This window comes from Myiozetetes cayanensis, unplaced genomic scaffold (assembly GCF_022539395.1).
Source record: "Myiozetetes cayanensis isolate MyiCay16 unplaced genomic scaffold, myiCay2020 scf20-37, whole genome shotgun sequence".
NCBI lineage: Eukaryota > Metazoa > Chordata > Aves > Passeriformes > Tyrannidae > Myiozetetes > Myiozetetes cayanensis.
The window spans coordinates 1,120,660-1,135,884 of NW_026087412.1; the positions used below are offsets into that span (position 1 = coordinate 1,120,660).

General features: G+C 58.2%; 1 protein-coding gene across 1 annotated transcript in view; it reads right to left on the reverse strand.

Moving 5' to 3' along the window:
- RAB26 (RAB26, member RAS oncogene family) overlaps positions 1–14,294 on the reverse strand; it is a 26,980-nt gene extending 12,686 nt beyond the window's left edge. The window contains exons 1-2 of the mRNA XM_050317168.1: positions 14,088–14,294; positions 11,442–11,552 (exon numbers count right to left, since the gene is read on the reverse strand). Of these exons, the coding sequence (XP_050173125.1) occupies positions 11,442–11,552; positions 14,088–14,294 (318 nt within the window). The remainder of the gene's footprint in view (positions 1–11,441; positions 11,553–14,087) is intronic.
- Between the last annotated feature and the right edge of the window lie 931 nt (positions 14,295–15,225).

Consider the following 15,225-nt stretch of genomic DNA (forward strand, 5'->3'; position numbering starts at 1 on the left):
CAGAAGACTTTACAATCCAATTAAAAAAAAATCAGGGCTGAATATCCAGCAGCAAACACCCCAGCAGTAACACAGCATCGTCTGCAGACAGCACTGCAAACAGCATTATTAAAGAGCGCTTCTCATCCCTAAAGAAAATAAAACCCCAGAGACCTGACAAAGGAATCCGTAGCTTTTTATCCCAAGCACAGCTATCCTTCACCTGCAGCCAAGGCAGACAGCTCCCGAGGTGTGCAGCAAACCCGGGCCCAGACAGATCCTTCAAAGGATTCAAGGAAAAGAGAGAGACTGAGCAACTATAATGAGATTTTCTGACGGCCGTAGGAGTCCAGTCAGGCCCCAGGACTGGCACCCATCAGGGGTCCCAGTGCTCCCTGACACCCAGCCCATCTCTGCACAGTATGGTGGCAGCAGTGACAGCAAGGGCTGAGTGGGCACAGCCCCTGCCTCAGCACCCCTCTGTCAGCTCCAGGGTGGTCGCTCAGATCCACTCGCTGGTGGCTCAAGGAGGAAGCCACGGCACGAGGAGCCCTGCACGGAGCTGCACCAGCCCAGGCGCTGTGGAGCCAACGCTTTGATCTTTGCAAAGCTCTGCCTTCTCTTCAGCAGCAGTCCCAGCTCTCCCATTTTCTGCTCTGCCAGAGCAGGCTCTTCCCAAGGTTTGGGCTCCACTGAAAGCCCCGGGAGATGGAGAGGTGTAAGCAAGCACATCACACTCGGCACATCACCGGCACCTCCACGCCAGAACCGCCCCAGTCAAACCAGTTTGTCTAATCCAACTCCACCATTTGCTCTCCCAGTGCAGGGCACTGGAGCAGGGCTGCAAGCCGGGACTGTGCTGGGAAATCACCCCAGGGAGGCAAAACACCCCAAATCCTGCCACTGTGGTCACCAGGAGGTCCAGGCAGAAGTACCAGGATGGGAACACAGGGCAGACAGTGCTCCTGGACAGGCAAGTGCTCTTTCAAGACACTGCCAACCTTTTTACAAATAAAACTGGACCAAACCCCACACACAGTTGTCTTGTTGCATGCTTGGAAAGCCCATCTTCAGCCAAGAACTCCAGCTGGAGCAGCCAGGTCCTCAGGAGAGGATTTCCACCCCTGCGCTGGGCTACGGGGCCGATCCCTGGAGAATCAACTCCCCAGAGCTGCTCTGCTCCTGCTGCTCTTCCCTGTCGGAGTAATTTGACCTCACGTGTGTTATTCAGGGGGGAAAACACATCTGCGAAGCATTAACGCTTGCTTGGGAACAAGGTTATTTTCGGCACTGCCGAGCTCTCCTCCCGTTAATTCATGCACATTTATAAGTGCAGCTCGTTAACACGTTGAAGGAAGTTCAGGCTCAGCTGCAGAGACACTCACTGAGCTCCAGCCCTGCCTGGAGCCACCTCGGCGAGTTACCCTGATACAAAGGGGCCCAGGAGCACCCACACACAGCAGTACCCACTCCCCAAGTTCAGCTCCTCTGCACTGACTGATTGAAGTGCTCTGGGTGCTGCTCTCCGGGGTCTGCAGCACCACAGCAACTCACTGGCACCACGCTCTGAGTCCCGTGAACGTCCCACACCCCAAAGTAAGGTGATGCTGTGGGAGCTGGTGGCCTCCTTTTATCTCCCCTCCTGACAACACAAACTCCTGGCAGAGACAGGTGGGGTCACCCTCTCTCGTGGCTCTGGCTCCCCCAGTCCTCCAACTGCTTTTTGCTGCAGGGCTCCTGCCCCTGCACCGCTGCAAGGCAGAGATGCTCCATGGCAACACCCTGCATGGGATGCCCTGGAGATGCCCTGCAGTCAGCCCTTCTCCCAAACACCGGGCAGCAGAATTCACTGGGAAGAGATTCCCAGCCCCACTCCGATCCCATCACATCAACCACGCTTCCCCAGGCCACACCAGCAAACTGTGGTGGAGCTGAGGAATGAACTGGGGCAAGGAGCTGGGCAAGGAGCCAGGAAGGGAACTGCCTGTGGACAGGCTCCCTGAGCAGGACAGGGGGCCCTCCAGGCTCAGGACTCAGCACCATTCGAGCTCCTTGGCACTGGCTTCAGGCCACACGTGCCTCAGAACTCAGGGGAAGAAGGGAAGTCACTCATCTGAAACCTGCAATGCGTGATCTCCCGGGAACACCGGAGCCCAGGAAACCCACACCTGCAGCACAAGGGCTGGAGAGGCTTCCCAGCCCTGGCTGCACTACCGGCACACACCGTGAGCACACGGTGAGCACACAGCCCCCACGGCCCCTAGGGAAACAGGAGCAGTGGTTACAGCACACAGCACACATGGTGATCGGTGCCCAGGGCAGAGTGACACGGCTGTCACGGTGCCAGGGTCTCTTCCCAGCCCTGCCGCGCTGGTGCCACGGGAAGGTGCCTGGACACGGCACAGGGGCCTCACCCCTGCAAAGCCACATCCCCAGCAGAGCTGCCAGCCCTTCGCCGAGGCTGGAGCTGCGTGGGCTGGCTGGCACTGCTGCCAAATCCGGGCTGAGCTCTAAAAATTGACACCGAGAGTAGCAACAATCCCCCGGCGCTTCCGCCGAGGCGCGCAGCAAAGGCGGCGATGGGAGCCCGCGGGTCACAGCTGCCACCCCGGACAGGCAGCTGCTCCCTCAGCTCCCAGGAGCAGAGAGTGCTTACCCAGGGAGAACAGATACCCAAACGAGAGCCCAGCCAGCTGGCGGCACGGGAAGGGTCCCTGTGCTCCAGCAAAGGGTCTGTCCTGCCCCTGCTCTGCCCAGGGCACCGTCGTAAGACAGATGCTCATCCAGGGACCGTTCCACGCTGACAAGGAGGTCCCTGGACAGGGTCTGTGCTACAACCCCCCCAGCAGCAAGGCTGGGCTGAATTATTCATCCAGCCACGCAGTTGTGTTTTTCTTAGTCATCAGCTCGGAGGAAGCAGCGAGGCACGGAGGCACCAGTGGGACCTGCTGCTGGCTAGCAGCTCGGGGAGCAAAACCAACAATTCTGACCAAATTCAGCATCCAACAGAGAGCAAGGTCCTCACCAGTGGGGTCTGCAGTCCCCAGAAGGGCTGGGGCTCCCTGGGTGCCTCCAGCAGCCTCCTGCACTTGGCTCTGGGGGAAAGAAAAGTCATTAACAGGGAGTTGTTCCAAGGTTGGGAGCACAGGGCACAGGAGTGCTGGCACCAGTGGCTCTCCCAGCGGGGCAGTGCCAGGCTCTGGGGTCAGCCCAGGCTCAGGCCCAGTGAGGAGGAGCAGCAGCACCACGCGCTGGGGCAGGACCCCCACTCCTGCTCACCTCTGCCCGTGCCAGCACAGGTCACACTGGAGGGGCCCGGGGACTCTTCCCGAGAACAGCGTTAGTGCCACAAGCCGGTGCCCAGCAAGAGCGCTCGCTGCCGGGTGGTTGCCGTGGAGATGCTGTGCAGGCAAAGCTGGAAAAGCCAAAGACTCCATTTCCCCAGCGTGTCACTGGGCCTGGGAACATCATGGCTTGGCAGGGATGACGGAAAAGTCCTGAGAGATGGGCAGATGGCACGAGGGCTGGCAATGTGGACACAGATGGATGGCTTTGTGGCATCCAACCCAAGCGGGCTCGGCTGGGCAAGGCTCCTCATCACTCTCCTCCTTTCAATAAATTAAATAGAAAACCCCCCCACACAATGGAACTAAATCTGTCCAGGTGTTCACACCGGGACCATCTGCATCCTCAGAGATATGATGACAGTATTGCCTCCCCTACAATCTGACCTTTCCTGCTTGCCGACCTCATGCAGGCAGCAACAACCCTGTCACACCAAAATCTTCCTCAGACTCTGAAGCATCACCCCCAGACCACTCTTCTCACCTCCTCCTCACCCTGGGAGAGCCCCAGCCCAGGGCAATGGACACCTATTGTTAAGGCTGAAGCAGCACAAGCTCCCAACACACGATAGTTATGATCAGGGAGAAACGTTTTTTCCCAGTGCAGGCATCAAGATGAATTCTTTGCTGTTGCTTCTGAGAGGTTCTCCAATCCCTCAGGGCAATGACTCGGTGCTGAGCCAGGATTAAAAATGCTGTATGCCCCTGGTAGACAAACAAAGCTGGGTGAGCTCCAGCGCCCTGGGATGAGGCAGGAGCCGCGCGGGCAGCGCGGTGCAGCCCAGCACCACCCGGCTCTGGCACACGCTGGCACGGCACTGAGCCAGCCCCTGCTCTGAGCCTGTCCCTGCTCCAGGGCAAGGGTGTCCCCATGGTGCCAGCAACAAAATATTTTGCTTCTGAAGGCTCTGCAGGTAAACAAGCCCTTGATCCCTAAATCCCCCATTGCCATAGGAACAGCATGTCCCCCATTGTCATCCAAGGACTGGGACAACTGCTCAGGCACACACCACGCTGTGGCTCCTTCCCCCGTAATACAGCTCTAACCCACCGGATGGGGTTGTTTTCTCCTAAGGGGGATGATCTGCCGGCACTTGCTGTTCCAGGCTCCGGAGTGGCCGATGGCTGCCCTGCCCTTCACCATGGGGATGCTCAGTGCCACCCTCACAGGGTCTGGCAAAGCCCCACGGATGGGACAGACCTGGCCCCTGTCCCCACGGCTCAGGTGATGAGGAAGTGGCTCTGGGGAAAGGATGAAGGGAAAGGTGGTTTTCAGGGAAGGACAACGCACAGTCAGTGCCTGGTGAGCTCGGCTGGACTTGGCTCTCACCACTGCTGAGCCTGGGAGCAGCACCTCCCCCTTCCCCACGGAGATCATCAGCATCCACCCTGGGAATAACCCAAAGCCTGCTGGGGGCAAAGAATTAATTAACAAAACGAGGCAGCGGCTCAGTGGAAGGCAGCGAGGGCTCAGGGGATCACAGGGGCTGAGCAAGGCAGAACCGTGGGACAGAGATGCCCCTAATGGCCATCCCAAGGGTAGCCAGGGGGTTAGAGGGACCCCAAAGCCCACCCATCCCCCCTTTCCCAGCCACCCTCCCTCTGCTTTCAAAGAACAACCCAGTTCTGCACAGCCGATTTCAATATTTTATCACAAATGAAAGATGAAAGTGAAATTAAGCCAAATGTATTCCATGAAATATTCAAACCATTTAGACTTACTCTGGGCCCATTTAGATGTTTTATTGGCTATAAAACACTCCCTCACAGGTCCTGGCACCAGGAGCAGACCCAGCCTGGCTCAGCACCGTGGCAGTGGATGCTCCAGAGCCCAAACTGGCCTCACCAAGGCCAATTTCCCACCTGGCAGCACCCAGAGAGGCACTGACACAACACAGCTTTGTGCCCACAGCCCTCCTCCAGCCCGACCTCCTGCATTTTCCAGCTGTTTCCACTATGTCCACCCCCATCCTCTATCAGGGTTCTGGGCTCCCACATAGTTCAAACCAGGAGGACACAGAGGCAGGTTCTGGTGAGCACCTTCACAACCACCCTCCTTCCACCAGCAGCTCCCATGTATTTTTCCCGTGCCTGTGTCCTGGCCCTGCAACACCCGAGCACCCCAGGCCTCCTGCTCTCCCCCTGAGCCAACGAAACCCAGTATTTCAGCTATCTCAGAGCAGGACACACCCATGGGGACACCAGCTATTGGTGAGCACCAGGAAGCCACTGGGCACCAGCAGGGCTGCTGGAGCCTGGGAGACACCGATGCCCTTCTGGAAGCATCTCCCAAACTCCACATCCCCAGCACTCTCCTGTCAGATGAAACGGGTGCAAGATTCCACACCCAAACTATTCTAAGTGGCATTTCCAACACCAAGGGGGTGGGAGAGTGGGGAAGGCACCTTCCCACCATCCTGCAAAGAGGATTAAACTGGTTAAGAGTTTTCTTAACCAGGCTCTGGGGCTTGCTGCCACTCCAGCAGTTCACTGAAGGAGCAGCTCAAGCACTTCTCTGCTTTGAGGACATTCATCTTATTTCTCTGCCTCACCCAAGGCAGCAAAGGAGTCTGCTGTCCACCGGGACCACCGCCTGCACATGGGGGTTTGCATCTTCCTGGAGCGCTGCAGAACTGGGGGTTATTATTTCTCAAATGCAGGAGGCAAATAAAGATGAATAAAACACCAGCAGCTGTGAGAGGAGCGGGCGCAGCCGCCACGGGCACCGCTCGCAGCATCTCTTGGCAACTGAGCCCCTGCATGCAAATGACAGGCACCGCCAACTGCAAAGCTGTGAGTGTCCCTCTGCAAGGGAGGGAGCAGCCACTGACAGCAAAGCAGGGCTCAGCTTCCCAGGAAAAATGAATATTTACTCCCCTGAGAGCCCGTCCTGGGAGCGGGGAACAGGCAGCAGCAGCAGCTGTGGAGAAGGCGGCGTCCTCAGAGTCACACTCGACACAAATCACAGCGTGTTCCAGCTGACAAGCACTGCCCTCCCTGTGCGAGGGCACCGGGATCTGCTCACCTGCTGCTGCATCCAGGCACACCTGGTCCCTACGGCACCGGAGACGGCATCGCATCCGATCCCTGAAACCAGGCAGAAGGGGTGGAAGCATGGAATTGCAGGAATAATCAGGGAATCCTGGAATGGTTTGGGTTGGAAGAGACCTTAAAGACCACCCAGTTTCACCCCCCTGCCGTGGGCAGGGACACCTTCCACTAGAGCAAGTTGCTCCAAGCCCTGTCCAGCCTGGCCTTGGACACTTCCAGGGATGGGAAGCTCCTCTGGGCAAACTGAGCCCAGCTCTCCGTACAGTGAGAAATACAAAAATATGAAATCAGCTTCTGGCTGCTGTGAAAATTCACCCAGCAATGGGAGCTGCAGAACAAACCGATTTCAGACAAAGAGCTGCTGGAAATACACACAAATACTGAATGGTGTTGGAAGGCACCAACCCAAACCCACCCTCCTGCAGCAGATCCCCATCCTGACCCCACACACATCACAATGCTCATGGCAAAGGAGAGACTGAACGCTCTGCCCGGTGCCAGAGTCCCTTCCCTCCAACATCCAGGGCTAATTTAGTGTACAAAGACACACTGAAATTAATTTATTTCTATTTCTTTCTTCTGGCCTAAGCAGCTCCCCTCCCACTTTTTCCAGACTGATCCATCAGAAAATGAGCCCTGCTAATGCTCCATGCCAACCGCTGAGATAAAAGCCAGCCCTTGGCTTCCAGGAGGCTCCAGGTTGCTCCAGCCCTTCCAAGGGAGGCACTGGCTGTGATGAAGCACCACTTCAAGGGCAGGGATGTGGGCACCTGCTGGGAACTGGAGCATCGCCCCAAGGACAGGGATTTGGGGGCCCACTGGGGACCGGCAGATGCTCAGGGCATCCACTGCCCCCTCCCCTGAGCACATGGAGAGCCAGGACCAGTCTTGGTGAACCCAAACCATGGTCACTGTTCCTCTGCATGGCAGGAACACAGCTCCCATCCTCCTGCAAAGTTCAGCTTGCTGCACGAGGCACAGGCAGCTACCCAGGGCCGATGGAAGGTGCACACACAAACACAACAAAATCTCACGATAAAAAAAAATGTTATACACTGTTGATTCCACCCCCTGAGTAGCACAGGGCTGAGTGTAATCAAGAGTCCTTAAGCTCAGGGCCACCAGTGGCAGGTTTTATTGACGGCACAGCAGCCGTCCCGGCGGGCACATTAACTGCGGCACGGCCAAGGCTGGAGCCCAGAGCGCGGAGCCTCCCGAGGGCACTGCGGCGGGGAGCAGCAGAAACCCCTGGGCACACCGGTGGGAACGGGTGGACATCAGAGCTGAACCTTCAGAGGAGACAATGCCTGTGTCGGCTGCCTGCTCTGGGAGCCCGGAGCTTGCCGAAGCACCCGGACGGGCTCCCTCCTGCTCCTCCTCTTCCAGCAGCACCCAAGCTCGGCGCCAGGAGGATGCTGGTTTGCTCCTGCCAGGAGGATGCTGGTTTGCTCCCCCTCCCCGGGGCAGCGAGTGAGGAGCGACACCTCAACACACCTCGGAGAACGAGAAGAGAAGCCACCCTGCTCTGAACTCCACCAGAACGTGCTTCCCACTGGTTTCATCCCCCCGATTAACACAGAAACCATCCCCCCTGCTAATGCAAAGAAGCTCATTAGCACCTTTTCCCAGGGAAAAAAGGCTCTCATCCTTAATTTTTTTTCTTTTATGTTCTTCTCCTTTCAGGTCCAATTAGTACAAAAATCTTCACCTGCCCGCCCCTGCAAAGCCCGGGGCTGTGAGCAGCGGGCTGGGCAGCCCAAGGGAGCCCGGATGTCATCGGGGACAGGGACACGGTGGGCTCCACGAGGCCCTTTGGCTTCTCTGCTTTGGCAAGACCTTCCTCCTGTTACTCAGCTGTCACGACAGGACAGAAGTCCCACTGGCTGCTCAGCTTGGATTTCTGTTGAGGTTTCTGCAGCGTTGCCAAAATTACAGCAAGAGGCAGCTCCTTCCGTGGCGCTGAGAAAAAGGGGATTCACACCCCTGAGGGCTAAACCTGCTCTTTTCCAGGAGCCCCTTCTCCATGGAATCTGAACATATGAAGGCAGGAAAGCACTCATGACCAGCCCAGAGAGCTGCTGTGCCCTCACTGGTGGGGATATGTGGGCACAGCTCATGGAAAGGAATAACTTATCTAGTAATGGCTGGAACCCCTGAAGGTGACAACTGAGACCCAGACACCAGAGACAGGGAGGGGTTTGCCCCCCACCCCAGGGTTTTCTCCTCAGGGGGAAACAATGCAGTAACTCCAACGATGTTTCTGTCACTCCAAGTGAACCCTGCTCAGGACCCCTCACCCCACAGCATGGGGGGGGGGGTCACCCCAGCAGTGCACCCCCAGCCAAATCCTCTGCTGTGGATACCCTGGCATTGTCCTGGCTGAATGCTGAGGGCTGGAATTTTCTCAAGGAGCTAAAGATGCTCCCCCTTTCACTGGAAAGAATGCTGAGGACTTGACACCCCCAAAGCTTGAAGCCAACAGGTGCCATTTTGATGCCTTTTTTAATACTACAATCATCTTTATTTGCCCAGCATCAGTGGTTTGTTTTCCAAATAGATCAACATCCTTCTTTGTTTAAGAGATGATGATAAACAAACACAATGCAGGAGGCTCTCCCTCACATCAAACAGTAGGAGGGAACAAACCTCGGGGGCCATTAGGAATCATAATGCCAGATTAATTTTAAATGGATTTCTATTAATTTACATACACTCAGGCCTATGTCATCCATTAGCTTTGTGTGCATCTAATGGTTTGACATCCTTGAAAATGAGCAGTGGATCCTGGACCCCCTGGGACCAGGGGGTGGATTGGGAGAGGAGGCAGAGAGCGGCTGGGCGGGCACAGGGGCTGTTCATCCCATCCCAGGGAGCCTGCAAGGACCAAGTGGCAAGAAGAAGAGTGGAGATGGCCCAAAAACAATGTCAGGAGTTGGGCAGCTCTGTCCCCATGGTTTCCCCAGCTGGGATGGGATCCAGGGTCCCGGCAGGTCCCGGCTCCCGCAGCCAAACAAGGTCACACGTGCGCAGGAGCGCAGCTGCCACACGCGCTGGCCTTGGGGAGGTCCCACAAACCCTGCCAAACACCCCTAAAGCACCAAAATAAACGCTCTGTGCTCGTTCAGCACCTCCAACACCGGCTGAGAGAGCTCATCAAACCCCGGCAACGCCCTCCCACCCCAGCCCGCCTCGCCTAAAACAGCCTCACCCACTTCAGCCAGCAAAGCCTGAGCAAATCCGGGAATTTCGGAGAGAAGGAGCTGCCACGTGACAGTTTTCTTATTAGAAAGACACAAATTAAAACCAGCAGAAGCCTCCAGCATTGCCACCCTGGAGCATCATCTGCACCCTGGTGCCAACGGCGAGAGGGACAATTACACAGCACCTGCAAACAGGATTATCTTAATGGGAACAGAGATGCACATCAAAAAACTATTTCCATGGCCCCCAAAAATTATGAGTGCCTTAAAAGGATGATAATAATGAGTTTTAGGGCATACATATGATCTTCCCCACTGCATAATCTGCCCATTTCAGAGCAATGTAGCTCTAGCAGCTCTGTTAGAGAAGTAAATTAACCCTAATTTGATTGCTTCTCAGTAACAGTCGTTTCAGTGCTCTAATCAATAAGTCACAGGGTTTTACGACTGCCCTTGGTATATCAATCATTGCAATCAGTAATAAAACGCTTTTCATTTGAAGAACACCTGAAATACTGTGTAATTACCTTTGTATAAAATTACAGACTCCAATTTACCCATTTCACCTTCTGCAGCCGACAGCCTCGCTCGGCACCAAACATCATTTCCTTCCCAAAGGCTTTCTGAGCCGTCCCTCATCCCTTCCCCATGTCACTGCAGCAGCAAGTTATTACTCACACCCCACAAAACAGCAGGTTACAAGAGACACCCATCTCCCAGAAATCCTACAAGAAAGGGGAGAGATCCAAGATCCTGCTGGGAAAAGGCATCACCACCAGCCCTTCACTGCACCCACCACAAAAGCACCGAAACGGAGCCAAATCCATGGCACGGTGACGACGCAGCTGGTGCCTTGGGAGCAGGGCAGAGCACCTGCCCAGGAGCCTGTGGCACCAGCCAGACGTCTTGGGAGGTGACAAACTCGCAGTCTGCGGGGAGCAGACGGTCAGGGGACTGGTGAGGGCCGGGGAGCCCAGCCAGGTGTGCTGCTGCTCCGGGGGCAAGAGCTGCCTCGTGTGCCCTGCACAACTGCAGAACACCTCCTTTGATGCCACCTCTGTAAAGTCACTGTCCCCACTGCTCTGCTGGACCACCCCTGGGGTGGCAGCACCACACACACCAGGGGCAGCCACAAGGTACTGATGGGGAAACACGGCCAAGGGAAGGTTTCAAGGCCCCCAGCTGGCACTAAGGTGATCCTGCCTGGCCAGGGATGCTCTGGGCACACCAGGCCATTGCAGGGCATGACGTGTCTCCCCTTCTGCCCCTTCATCCTCCCCATTATCCCCTCAGGTTCCCACTGTCCTCACTGGAGCCATACAGCTCCGACACACTGACTGCAGGACTCTCCCAGCACTGGGATGCTCCGATCACTGCCAACAAAACAGACATCTCAGAGACCCCTCGGCACAACACACACCCCCAAGCCAGAGCGAGCAGGACACCTGGCACCAGACCCCCATGTCGGCACCCCAAAGCTGTGCTCAGGAGACATTTCCAGGGGATTCTGGTTCACGTCAGTTTTGGGTTTGTTGTTTCAAGAAAAAAAACCAAAACAAATAACTCTTATAAACACTGAAAACGACTTAGGGAAATATTTTCACTGGCAGATGTCAGGCCTCAGCAGTTCTTACAGGAATTATCCCCGGGATCCTGAGCAGAGGACACGCTCCCCCATCCCCGTGCAAAGCTGTAACAAAGAGACTGCTGTGCTGCCTCCACTGCCATCAGACCCCGAGGTGGAGCTGACACGGGTCAGGATGATGAGGTTTAAGTCCTTGGAGCAACATTTAGTTACTCCTCTGCAAAATCCATCCCTCACCTGCCAGACCCCAGGCAGGGCCTGAGAAGCACCCTGGGCACTTACCCTGAAGTCGATTCCCACCGTGGAGATGAAGCTGCCGGCCAGGAAGGCGCCGTCTTTGAACCGCACCAGCAGGCAGGTCTTGCCGACCCCGGAGTCGCCCACCAGCATCACCTGGGAGGAGGGAAGGGGGTTACACTCTGGGTTTTGGGAAGGAAGGCCCCTGCAGCCATTACCCAGCTCCATCCCAGGAGCAGGCAGCAGATCCCACATGCTTGAGGGGAACAAAGCCCATCCAGGAGTGATGGACCCAGGGGAGGGTGAGGGGAAAAGGGGGGACTCACAGCAGAATTATTCCCCATCCTGCACCACGTGTCCCTGAGCACTGGCTCGAGACACCTTATCCCAAGCTGTACTTAACAAGACCTTCATGGGGGCACAAACACCCCCTGAAAACCAAGAGGTGCCAGCTGGGTGGCACAAGCTGTAACCTGATGGCTGCAGGGCCCACGGGCTCCCAGAACACCCACAAAGCACCCCACCACTGTGGGGCTTTCTGGGAGGGTGGAACTGCCCATGGGGAGACTTCATGGGGTCCCCAACCATGAGTGCCAGCTCCAGGGTGCATCAGCCCTCTGCAAGCAACTTCCTTCCATAGGACCCACACATGCCCACAGCTGCCCCCCTGGTCCTCCGTGGATGCCAAGGGAGCAGCTCCTGGTGCCACCTGCCTCAGTTTCCCCACCCAGCAGCCACCCTGGAGGTGCAGGCAGGGCAGGCACTCCCTGCCACAAAGAGACCAGCACAGAGCTGAGCCTGCTCCCACATACAGCTCCCCAGAACCTCTGCCCCAACCAACAGCCCCTGCCCCCTGGGGCACGGAGCCCTCTCCCCTCAGCGGGATGACAGCTTCCCACCACTGAGAAATCTGGGACCGTGGAGCTGCCTGAGCTCCTTCTGCACTGGCCATGGCAGGTTCCCTCTCTCCCAAGGTGCTCCCATCAGCCTTCCGAGAGCCATCAGGCCATGACGGGATTTAAATGGTTTTGAGGCAGGGACTGCCCTGGGTCACACCAAACCCTCCCAGGAGCCACTCAAAGGGGCAAACGCCACCATGGCTCTGCCTGAGAGGTGGCAGCAGCCCCGGGTGCAGGTGTAGCTCGTTTTGGGGCAGGAGGGCTCTGCCCAGGAGGGCAGGATCCAGCCACAGTGCAGAGCCCCACGCTGGCATCCCACAGGAGCACCACACACCGAGCCCTGGCACAAGGGGGGAGGGCAGCCACGGGTGTATTGGTGCAAAGCCGAGGGAAGGGGGGGAAGTCAATTTTAGTACTAAATATTGGGGTTTTTTTAACTTTCCAGACCTCTCTCTGAAACAGGGGACCCTCAACAGCAGCTTCTCCCCTCTCAGCACCACCAGTGCCTCACCAGGCACACACAGTGCCCAGGGCCAGGGTGCAGCCCCGTGCACAGGACTTGCCTTTGGCCACTGCCTCGGGCACAGCTCAGGAGCCTCAGAAGAGGGGCAAGGGAAGGAGAAAGTTTAACAAACCAGGGTTTTACTGGATACAAAGCAATTTCTCTCTGCCACTGGTTCAAAATCAGCCAGACCATTAGCAGAGGTTTTGGCTAACTGGGGCATTTTGGGCTTCTCTGAGACCCACTTGGCTCATCCCTGTGCCATGGGGACAATTGCCAGGGAAAGCCACAGCCTGGGCAGGCAGAGGTGAGCTCCAGGAGCCAGGGACCAGCACAAACACGGAGGTGGCTCCATTTTAGGGAAGCTGTTAAACCATTACTGCAGCTGCATCAGGACCAACCGCCTACCAAAGCAACCAAACCCACTTCTGCAACACCCCTCACCTCCTACCCCACATCCCAAACCTTAGCACGGTGGCCACACTGACTGCCACCGGCACTGAGCTCTCGACACCACACATCGAGGTAGGACCTGCCCCAGCAAAGCCGTGTTCTCCAGGCTCAGTCCCCCACATGGCTACAGAGATCCGTGTCAGAAACAGCCAGAGCGTCTGCACTGAGTCGTGGCCTCAGCCAAAATCACTAAATGAGCCCCAGTATTGATAACTGAGTCCTAAAAAGATCAAGTGAGCTTCAAGCTGGGCTTGCATCAGCTCGAATGATGAAGTGGGGGGGGATGCAAATTAATTTGTTCTGTGACTCTCTCGGCAGGATCTGAAGCAGAGAGAAGAAGCCATCTGAGCCCAGAAAGCTGGAGACATCTCAGCAGCAGCCAGAGCAGACTCGATGCCACCCGAGGGGTGCCGTCACCCCGCTCACAGCCCCGTTTTCTGTAGGTTAAGGAGGAGCCGGGAGGCCACAGCAACTCCCCGGAGCAGCCTTCGACCATCACTTGCACAAGTCCCGCAGCAGCAGCCCCGCTGCCGGGGGGCTCTGCGAGCGCAGCCCCCGCGGACCCCGACCCTGCCGCCACCGGAGTCCCCGCGGAGACCCCGACCGGGAGGCTGCGGAGGGACGGGATGCCGGGGCTGGGAGGGAGGGAAGCAGGGATGCAGGGATTCAGGGAAGTAGGGATGCAGGGATTCAGGGAAGTAGGGATGCAGGGATTCAGGGATGCCCGCCCGGTCCTGACCCCGGGAACTTCGGGGACGCTATAACCGACCCCGCACCCGACTGACCCCGCGCCCCGGGCTGCCGGCCCCCTCCCCGCAGCACCCCCGGGCCCCGCACCTTGAAGGCGAGGTCGTAGAACTCTCCGCTGCTGCTCAGCGAGGGCCGCCCGGCCACCGCGCCGCCGTTGCGGGGCAGCTCGGGGGCGGTGGCGGAGCTGCCCCGGGGCGCGGCGGCGGCGGCCCGGGCGGTGCCCTGTGCCGGGGGCAGCGCGGCCGAGGGCGCGGCACCGCCGCCTTTTCCCCGAGCCGCCTTCTTGCGCGACATCGCGGGCCGGGGCCGCGGCCGCGCCGGGCGAGGGGGCGCGGGAGCCGCCGCCGCCCGGCCCCGCCCCCCGCGCCACTCCGCCAATGGCAGCGCCGAGCGGCCGCCGGGAGGGCGTGGTCTGAGAGCTGGCCACGCCCCTCCCGCGCCCCGCAGCGCCGGGCTCGGGGATCGGGAGGTACCGGGGGTACCGGGGGATCGGGGAACCGGGAACAGGGGATCGACGGGGAACCGGGGGCTGGGATTGGGGTGCGTGGGCTCTGCGGGAGCGAATGGAGCCGCAAAGGTTGGGGTCACAGGCACCGGGGATGCCCGCACGCCGGGGAGCAGCGTGGAGCCCCCCACGCCGCCTCCGCACGCTCCATCCCTGGTGCGGCTCCCCAGCGCGGCTTGGGGTCCGTCCCGTAGCGGGTCCCACCCTGCTCGGGTTTGCCACAGTGCGGGGCGGCCACGCGACGCGGACACGGACCCCCTGCTGCTGGCAGCATCCCTCGAGGAACGCGGTGTGAGGGGGTCGTGGAGCAAGGTCAAGGGCACTGTGTGGACACGGCGTGGGCTGCGGGGCACGGGGACGGTAGCCCAGGTTCCCCCGGTCTGTCTCAGCAACTAGTTTCAACGAGCAACACTTGGCATTTCTCTCTGCTCACAAATGTCACCCGAGGCGCTGGCGGGTCTCTCAGCCGGAATAAATGTCTTCAGCTCTGTGACAGATCCCAGTAGTGCAGCCTCGGCCTGGCTGGGAAGGGGGGCTTCAACAGGCTCAGCAGAGCAGGATTGGGAAATAAATCGCTGTGGTGAGAAGCCAGGCAGGCAAACGGTGAGGATGGAATAGGGGACAGCACTGGCATGGGGAGGTGACAGCGGGATCAGCATCCCAGCAAGCCTGGGGGCAGCGCTGGAGCTCAGGTGACAGCCCTGAGGATGCTGAGGGGTC